Below are 9,470 nucleotides of genomic sequence, written 5' to 3'. Positions count from 1 at the left end.
CGACGAACTTTAAAAAACGAGCTCGAAGTCAGCTCGTTTACTTGTTATTAATTAATTCATATATGTTTTAGTTTATTTTTACATATTGTGATGGTATTACTAATTTACTATTACAAACCATTCTCGTAAACGAGCCGAGCCTGAGCTTGACAAGGCTCGAGATTGGTTCGTTTTGACATACGAGAGTTCAAGCTCGTTTCGAGTTCTTTTTCTTAAGTTTAAGCTCGGATCGTGAGTTGCTTTTTGAAGCTCGGCTTGTTTATTAATTATTATTATTATTATTATTATTATTACTACTACGTTTTTATTTACTTTTACATATTTTGAAAAAAAAAATTAAACGAGCCTAAGCTCGAATGGGCAGTGATAAAAGTCCAAAAGATGAAAAACTTAAAAATACACAAGGCACACGCTTGATAACCAAACGAGTTTTATTTGAAGTTCAGCTCGTTTGAGCTATATATCGATTCGAGATCGAGTAGCTCGCGAGCGGCTCGGCTCGTTTGTACCTCTAATACTGAATTATCCCTTTTTTCTGATTTATTGTAAAAATATAATTAAATAAAATCTTTAAAGAATCATCATTTACTAATCATCATCATCATCGTACTCAGTATATCCCACCAATAGCAAAGCTATGGTAGGGTCTGAGGAGGGTAAGATGTAGACAGCCTTACCTCCACCCCATAGGGATAGAGAGGCTGCTTCCGGTGAGACCCCCGGCTCGATAGTAGTTTTGCATCAAGCCGTGGACATAAAGCACATAGCACTCAATCATCGGGATACCGGCTGATTGGTGCATGTACCCTCGCATCATTTACTGATATTATATGATATTATGTGATTTCATAGTGAGCTTGATAAAGGGTGGTGTGGTAGAAAAGGAGCCTGCAACCCTAAATACTACTATGGCTGATCACCTTGGTAACAGTCAGGTATATATCTATATTTATAATGCTATAAAAAGTTTTTTTTTTTTTTTTTAAAGTTAAGGTTGTTCATAAAACATTTTTATAAACTGAATTTATTTCATTATTTTGCCCGTGTAATATGAATTATATCGTTTTTATTATCCAACCCGGTAAGTAATCAACTGATAAACTAACAAACACAATGATTCAATCATGTTTAACGAAACTTGAGTGTTTTATGTTGATGACTTGATCTTGCATCTTATTTGTTAAAGGATGCTGGACTCCATGCAAGAAATATAAGCACTGTGTCAACTGTGGACAGTGGTGAGTACACCGAATCTTGATTTGTAATCAAATAAATTAATAAATACGACATGCTAATAAATTTTTCGTGTTTTGTATCCGTTTATGAAGATATGATTGATGAAGGTGGGAACCCGATATGGAAAAACCGTGTTGAAAGTTGGAAAGATAAGAAGAACAAGAAGAAAAAAGGCGGTGGTAAGGTTGCCAAAGAAGTTCAAGTTCCCATAGATCAACATATCGAAGAAAAGCAGCAGTAAGTATATGACAATTAGTTGAAAAATAATTAAAAGATGTAACTTTTAATAAAAAATACTGAGAAATGAATAACTGTTTTTGCAGGTCTGCAGATCCAAATGGAGTGCAGCCACTTTCACAAATAATCCCAATTCCAAAGAGCCAAATCACACCCTACAGAATTGTCATTATCGTTCGGTTAATCATTTTGGGACTCTTTTTTCATTACCGAATCACGAATCCAGTTGAAAGCTCTTACGGTTTATGGTTAACTTCTGTTATTTGTGAAATCTGGTTTGCTATTTCTTGGGTACTAGATCAGTTTCCAAAATGGTATCCTATTAACAGAATCACATTCACAGATGAGTTATCTGCAAGGTAATAAATAGTATATTAGTATTTACGGAGTAATATTTAATAGTATGACATTCAAATAATATCCAGTTACTTACTTTCTTTAAACACCATAGGTTTGAAAGAAAGGGTGAGCCTTCAGAACTTGCACCAGTTGACTTCTTTGTGAGTACAGTTGACCCGTTAAAAGAACCACCTCTAATTACCGCGAACACTGTACTTTCAATCCTGGCTGTTGATTATCCGGTTGAAAAAGTTTCATGTTACGTTTCGGATGATGGTGCTGCAATGCTTACATTTGAATCGTTAGTTGAAACAGCCGAGTTCGCAAGAAAGTGGGTCCCGTTTTGTAAAAAGTTCGCGATCGAACCGCGCGCTCCAGAATTTTACTTCTCGCAGAAGATAGACTACTTAAAGGATAAAGTGCAGCCGTCGTTTGTTAAGGAACGTCGAGCAATGAAAGTAAGCTTCGAAACAAGTTATAAAACACCAAGACTTAATATTGTTTGGCATAAAAATATTAACTTTTTATAATTTCAGAGAGACTATGAAGAATATAAAGTGCGGGTCAATGCGTTAGTAGCAAAAGCTCAAAAAACGCCCGAAGAAGGATGGACTATGCAAGATGGAACACCGTGGCCCGGTAACAACCCGAGGGACCACCCTGGTATGATCCAGGTGTTTCTAGGACACAGTGGGGCCCACGACATTGAAGGAAACGAGCTTCCTCGGTTAGTTTATGTGTCTAGAGAAAAGAGGCCCGGATATCAGCACCATAAGAAAGCCGGTGCAGAAAATGCTTTAGTGAGAGTGTCTGCGGTTCTGACAAACGCGCCATATATTCTTAATCTGGATTGTGATCACTATGTGAATAATAGTAAGGCAGTTAGAGAGGGGATGTGTTTCATGATGGACCCACAAGTCGGTCGTGACGTGTGTTATATTCAGTTCCCGCAAAGGTTTGATGGTATTGACAGGAGTGACAGATATGCTAACCGGAACACTGTATTCTTTGATGTAAGTTTTATATTTCACTACATGTTTATTATTGTTCAAAATATAAAAACTCTGGCTTTTGTTGGTTTTAGGTTAACATGAAAGGATTAGACGGGATTCAAGGACCGGTTTATGTAGGAACGGGTTGTATGTTTTATAGACAAGCTTTATACGGTTACGGGCCTCAGTCGTTACCTACATTACCAACCCCGTCTTCGTCTTCTTGTTGTTGTGGGCCCAAGAAGCCCAAGAAAGATCTTGAAGAGTTTAAACGTGACGCCAGACGGGATGATCTAAATGCTGCTATTTTTAACCTTAAAGAGATTGAAAGTAAGTGTTTTACTAGACTGTTTTTTAGTTATAAAATGAAACCGCATTTACATATTTTGTATGTTTTCAGGTTATGACGATTATGAACGTTCGTTGCTTATATCACAAATGAGCTTTGAGAAAACATTTGGAATGTCGTCTGTGTTTATCGAGTCTACGTTAATGGAAAACGGAGGATTAGCCGAGTCAGCAAACCCTGCAACTATGATCAATGAAGCAATTCATGTCATTAGTTGTGGATATGAAGAGAAAACCGCATGGGGTAAAGAGGTAATATATAATATATATAACTCTTATGATCTGATCAACTTTTTATGTTATTAATCACTTCTTGATTGAAATTTGTTTGCAATGTATACCAGATTGGGTGGATATATGGATCGGTTACTGAGGATATCTTAACGGGATTCAAGATGCATTGCAGAGGATGGAGATCGATATACTGCATGCCAGTAAGACCAGCATTCAAAGGTTCGGCTCCTATCAATCTATCAGATCGGCTGCACCAGGTTCTGCGGTGGGCCCTTGGATCGGTTGAGATCTTTTTGAGTCGGCATTGCCCGTTATGGTATGGATGGGGTGGCGGTCGCCTTAAGTTACTTCAAAGACTCGCGTATATTAACACCATTGTTTACCCATTCACATCTCTCCCTCTTGTTGCATACTGCACACTGCCTGCTATTTGTCTTTTAACCGGAAAATTCATCATCCCCACGGTAATTATTATTATTATTATTATTATTATTATTATTACTGTTGTTGTTATTGCAACTAACAAATGACAATTATTATTATTATTATTATTATTATTATTATTATTATTATTATTATTATTATTCTGAAAGTAAATGATATGTTTTTGCTTTAATGCAGCTTTCCAACTTAGCAGCAGTTTGGTTTCTGGGGCTATTTTTGTCAATTATTACAACAAGTGTTCTTGAAATCCGATGGAGCGGTGTCAGTATCGAAGAGCTCTGGAGAAACGAGCAGTTTTGGGTGATCGGTGGTGTGTCTGCTCATCTGTTTGCGGTTTTCCAAGGATTCCTGAAAATGTTAGCTGGTGTCGACACCAATTTCACAGTTACAGCCAAGGCAGCGGATGATGCAGAGTTTGGGGAGCTTTATATGATCAAATGGACCACGGTTTTGATCCCACCGACCACCCTTCTGGTGCTGAACTTAGTAGGCGTCGTGGCAGGGTTTTCGGATGCGCTAAACAAAGGGTACGAGGCTTGGGGTCCGCTGTTTGGGAAGGTGTTTTTTGCATTTTGGGTGATTCTTCATTTGTACCCGTTTTTGAAAGGTTTGATGGGACGACAGAACCGGACTCCTACTATCGTTGTATTGTGGTCAGTGTTGTTGGCGTCTGTGTTCTCGCTTGTGTGGGTGAAGATTGATCCGTTCGTTAGTAAAGGCGATTCGAGTCTTACGCAAGGATGCATTGCAATTGATTGTTGAGTGCAAACTGTAATTTTTGAAATGTTTGTTTCTGTTAATGTATGTGTTTTTTGTAAGTTGATTATATAAATGGATTTCAGCATAATTGGTGCTTAAAGTGATGGATCAAACTTTGTATTGATTGTATATTTGTATTAGATGGTTAATGTTTTTTCCTTAAGCTAGATAAACCAGTAACTAACTACTAAAGATCATATAATGAAGAAAGTGTTTTATCAAGGAAAAATATGATGGTAGAACATTATAAAATCAAGAAATTAAATAAAAAGAAAAAACAAGAAAGTTAGGTTTATATTTTATATAGAGCTGTCAAAACGAACCGAACTCGACAACACCTTGTTCGTGTTCATCCATTAAATTTTTGTCGGACAAATGGACGGTTCATAAACACTCTACCGTAGGGATGAGCATTTTGTCCTAAATACCCGTACTCGTACTTGTACCGTAACCGTAACCGTACACGTACCTATACCCGTACTGATTTAGCCTATTCGGTACAGGTATTGGTACTCATTTTTGTTGAAGTACGATACAAGTACATTTTTATTTAGGGCCTTAATTAAAAATGAGTATGTTGTTGGTTTAATTGAGATTCTTTATATTTAATATATAAAATAAATTTTCCAACAATGATATTATTGAACAAGTACTAAAAGTTTCTTCAAAATTAAATAATATAACAAGGCCCGGCTCCAAGAAAGCAAAAAAAATTTTGGGCCGAAGGCGAAAATTTTTAGGGCCTTAATTAAAAATGAGTATGTTGTTGGTTTAAACAATTAAATTTTTATATAGGTTAACTTAGTTATAATTTGGGTTGTGCAAAATTTTTTTGTATAAAAATATGATTAAACATGTCTCAAATGAGACTTGAACACATGACCTTTTGGTTCAGAGTAATACCCATTTGCCACTAGACCAAGCTTGTGGTCATGTAATTAAGTTTAAACATTAGATATACATATTATTTTTAATAAAAAAAAATTTTTTGGGCCTAACGAGGTGTCGGGCCTGTGGCCGTCGACCACCCCGCCACCCCTATGGGCCGGCCTTGAATATAACATTCAAGACTCGAACCAGCAAACAAATCACTTAAAGTCGGTGACTGAATTAGGGTTATTCAATAGTATCTTATCATAAAATCGACGGCCAATTTGGTACCTGTACTAATTTGGTACCCATCACGTACCTATGTAAGTACCGATACCCAGACTAATTCAGGTTGTTTGTTACTCATACCGGTACCGGTTTCAAGATCGTCGAAGATTTGGAAATAAAAAGGCGAAGTGGTACAAAAACGGGTACTGTATCGAGATACTCGTACCCGTACCTGTACCATACCGAAAAATTTGGTACGAGTATTGGTATGTGTTTTTATTGATTTTTGGTACCAGTACAATCGGGTATAGGTACGGGTACGGATACATGTATTGTCCCACGCTCATCCCTACTCTACCGTATGAAAATTCGTGTCCGTGTTTGTTCATTAAGGGATTGAGCTTGTTCATGTTCGTTCGTGTCAGTTCGTTAATATTGTAAACGAACACAAATGAACACTATTAGACCTAATGTCAACGGACAAACTCAATTCCTTAATGAACGGACACGGACATGAGTGTTCGTGAACCGTCGTTTTTCCGACAAAAGTTTAATGGACGAACATGGACAAGATCTCGTCCGGTTCAGTTCGGTAGTCGACGGCCACAGGCCCGACACCACGATAGGCCCGGAAACTTTTTTTTTCAAAAAAAAAAATTATATGTATTTTTATCACCAAACATGTGTATAATCAATGTTTCAACACAATTATATAACCACTAGTTTGGTCTAATAGTAATGGGGTATGACATCTAACCAAAAGGTTGAGTGGGTTGTAGTCTTATTTGAGACAATTTTAAGCTTATTTTTATACAAAAGTTTTTACACAACTTAAATCATAATCAAATAAGCCCATTTATAATTAAATTGTTTAAACCCAACAAAATGCTTCTTTTACTTAAGGCCCAAAAAAAATCTGTCTTTGGCCCAAAATTTTTTTCGTCTTTTCGGAGCCGGCCCTGACCATAAACTTATAGCTTATACTACCAATGAGGTGTGAGGTATATGCCAAGAAACATTAACCATCTTCTGACGTGAGCTCTGTTGCCGCCATAGAAATAAATCATGGAGGAAGAAGCTGCCGAAGATCGTATCAGCTGCTTACCCGATTGCTTACTTGTACGAGTCCTCTCTCATTTACCCGACACAAAACACGCCATTAGAACAAGCACACTCTCCAAACGTTGGAAACATGTCTGGCACTCGGTTCCTAATCTCAGATTCCTAAATCCTCGTATGCACCCTCTAAACCCCGTTTTCGTTTCTTTCGTAGACAAAACCTTAACTCAACGCCCCCAGTTCAAGCTCAACAAGTTCACACTCTATACCACCTACGTTGCTGGTATTCAATCTCATATCAATATCTGGATTCGTTATGCTTTAACTTGTAACGTCGAAGACCTTAGTTTGTCGTTATGGAGTCTCGAACGTAGAACCAAGTTCCCACTTGACGACTTGTTTTTCATCAGTTCATGTTTTACAAATCTCACATTGCAAGGCTTTGCGTTTAACCCCGCAGGGGCGATTAGTTGGAAAAGCCTTAGGTGTTTACGTCTTTCGTGTGTGAAGTTTGATCATGATTTGGTTGAGAATATATTGTCCGGGACTCCTGTATTGGAAACTTTGGTGTTGCACAGTTGCAACTTGCATGGAAGCAAGCGGATTGATATTACGTCGAAGAGTGTTAAGAAGCTTGTGTTTGCTAGATGCATGGCCTCCGGTGATGTTATTGAAATCAATGCTCCGAATATTTTGTCACTAACTATTAAAGGCGAGTTCTGGTTACGGAACCTTTTGTTGCTGGACGTGTCTTCTTTAGTTGAAGCTGGGTTAGATTATTCCTCGCACGAGGTTCATGATGATACAACCTTGCAAGAAGAGACGCTTAAAGGATTAAGCCTCCACCTTCCCCACGCTAAAGAGATCAAAATTGGGAGGAAATGTTTTAAGGTAAAATTATTTTTCTAACAATATTTGGTGTCTTTGTATGAATATAATGTTGAAAGTTGTTATGTTTTTGAGTTTTTCGTTTGTAGGTTCTAAGTCGTTTGAAAGCTAAGGGCTTCATCTATCCATCAAACTTGAAGGTCATCGGTGATGAGGTTAGTTGATTAATGGCACTTTTAATTCATGTTTGATTAACCACACAAAAAGGCTAACCGTTGACAAATTGTAAAACCGGACCAAATCAATCGAAATTGAAAAAATCAATCAAAACGAAGCTAAAAGAATTCAAACTGAACAAAAACAAAACTGAAAAACGGACAAAAACGAGTCCGGAATCGAACAAAAAGAAACAAAAGAAACAAAAACCCAATCCTTCACGGGTGAAAACTCGTGTTGGCTTGAAACCTGAACCGAACCCGTTCCAATCTGAAATCCGTTTCGTGCCGAAACCTGTCTTGTACGAAAATCCGTTCCGATCCGAAATCTGTCACATTTCCTTAGGACGCTAACCGCATCGACCCATTTCTTTGAACTTGTCGACCCATTTTGACCCGAAAATAAAAGGATGGAATTTCAAATAACTCATTTTAACCCATTTAGTATAAACCTTTTACCCAAACCAACTCATTTAATTTTTAAAACAACTCTAATTGACCCATTTGAAAGGGTTTGGGTCAAGATTGTCACCCCTACTTTTGGTCCACCCCATATATTCATGTATTTGCCTCTGGAATCTGGATTATTATAAAAGTTGCAACTAAATCATTTGATTGTTTAATGGGAAAAGTTTGACCCGGTTAGGATTTGGATTGTCATGATTAGGGAAAAAAGATACATTTTGGTATGCAAAGAACAAATTACCGAACATTAAAGGTTATATTTTTACCAGTTTACTAACGAATGGGTCAATTGGGTGGTTCTAGTGAGGCAAGAAAGCTAGACATGTCATCCGACACCATTCGAGATTTGAACATGTAATATGTGATTCGAATTCTTTGGTATATGATATGTTTTTCTTCTTGTACAATATATGTAGCTAAATTGTATTTGATATATTCATTGATTACGCGTGAAACATTGAATTGTGTGGTGCTTTCAGTTACAAGAGCAAGTTGATGCTACTACTAGTGGTGGCGCGGAGGATGGTGAATCTGATCATGCTTCATAACCTTGATTAATATTAATCTTAGGTTTGAACCTACAGTTATGGATGTGTATGGACTTATGGTTAACATACTGTTGTGTTTTGTGGCTACACCATGCCTGCATATTTTTCATTTTCTTGCATAATCAGTTATTTTAGAAGTTGAATTATGAATTACTCAAACATGAAAATTAAGGTTTTAGCATGATAATATGGTTATTTTTATAAATCAGCGTGTGTTCGTAAATCAGTTAGATATCTTTTTAAATCAGCTAAAGTTTACGCATGATAATTAGATTGTTTATAATCAGACGGTTTACTTAAATTTTTTAGGGAGATTATCAGATTGTTTACTTGTTAGATGATAAAACAAAGAAATGAATGCTTAATGTATGGATGCATCAATTTTGTCATGATATGTTGAAATTTATCATGACAGGGTGTAATGTTTAAGCATGTTTTGATGCATGCTATCTTGAAAGTCAAAATTAAAAGTCAAAGTCATTAGTTTAGATTATTTTGTATATAGTCAAAGTCCGTACGTTGAAATTGATCATGATATGAAGTTAAATTGGTTTGTATATAGTCAAATTGTATAGGGCCTGAACATGATATGAAGTCAAACTAATACTGTATGAAGTTAACTTGATCATGATATGAAGTCAAATACTCAAATTGTATATAATCAAATT

General features: G+C 36.7%; 2 protein-coding genes across 2 annotated transcripts; both read left to right on the top strand.

Moving 5' to 3' along the window:
* Window positions 1-815: 815 nt before the first annotated feature.
* LOC143607493 (cellulose synthase A catalytic subunit 8 [UDP-forming]-like) lies at window positions 816-4,689 on the top strand. The gene is made up of 10 exons (XM_077082926.1): window positions 816-935; window positions 1,187-1,238; window positions 1,329-1,473; window positions 1,560-1,832; window positions 1,925-2,270; window positions 2,349-2,825; window positions 2,897-3,134; window positions 3,205-3,404; window positions 3,497-3,850; window positions 4,008-4,689. Exons 1-10 carry the CDS (start codon window positions 831-833, stop codon window positions 4,590-4,592), a joined length of 2,775 nt encoding a protein of 924 aa, XP_076939041.1. The 5' UTR covers window positions 816-830; the 3' UTR covers window positions 4,593-4,689.
* Window positions 4,690-6,752: 2,063 nt separating this feature from the next.
* Window positions 6,753-8,802, top strand: LOC143607492 (F-box/LRR-repeat protein 25-like). Its single transcript, XM_077082925.1, has 3 exons — window positions 6,753-7,637; window positions 7,724-7,789; window positions 8,734-8,802. Exons 1-3 carry the CDS (start codon window positions 6,753-6,755, stop codon window positions 8,800-8,802), a joined length of 1,020 nt encoding a protein of 339 aa, XP_076939040.1.
* Window positions 8,803-9,470: the final 668 nt, after the last annotated feature.

The sequence above is a fragment of the Bidens hawaiensis genome, unplaced genomic scaffold (assembly GCF_021521415.1).
Source record: "Bidens hawaiensis isolate Kalapana, Puna unplaced genomic scaffold, B.hawaiensis_p1.1 tig00083007_1, whole genome shotgun sequence".
NCBI classification, from domain to species: domain Eukaryota; kingdom Viridiplantae; phylum Streptophyta; class Magnoliopsida; order Asterales; family Asteraceae; genus Bidens; species Bidens hawaiensis.
This window is presented reverse-complemented; position numbering and strand designations above follow the sequence as displayed.

Excerpts from the sequence above, each read along its gene's own strand:
- LOC143607493 (XM_077082926.1), top strand. The coding sequence starts at position 831 with ATGATATTATGTGATTTCATAGTGAGCTTGATAAAGGGTGGTGTGGTA. Across the intron at positions 1,239-1,328 it reads TGTGTCAACTGTGGACAGTG|ATATGATTGATGAAGGTGGG; the intron begins GTGAGTACACCG and ends CCGTTTATGAAG. Across the intron at positions 3,851-4,007 it reads GAAAATTCATCATCCCCACG|CTTTCCAACTTAGCAGCAGT; the intron begins GTAATTATTATT and ends GCTTTAATGCAG.
- LOC143607492 (XM_077082925.1), top strand. The coding sequence starts at position 6,753 with ATGGAGGAAGAAGCTGCCGAAGATCGTATCAGCTGCTTACCCGATTGC. Across the intron at positions 7,638-7,723 it reads TTGGGAGGAAATGTTTTAAG|GTTCTAAGTCGTTTGAAAGC; the intron begins GTAAAATTATTT and ends TTTCGTTTGTAG. Across the intron at positions 7,790-8,733 it reads TGAAGGTCATCGGTGATGAG|TTACAAGAGCAAGTTGATGC; the intron begins GTTAGTTGATTA and ends TGGTGCTTTCAG.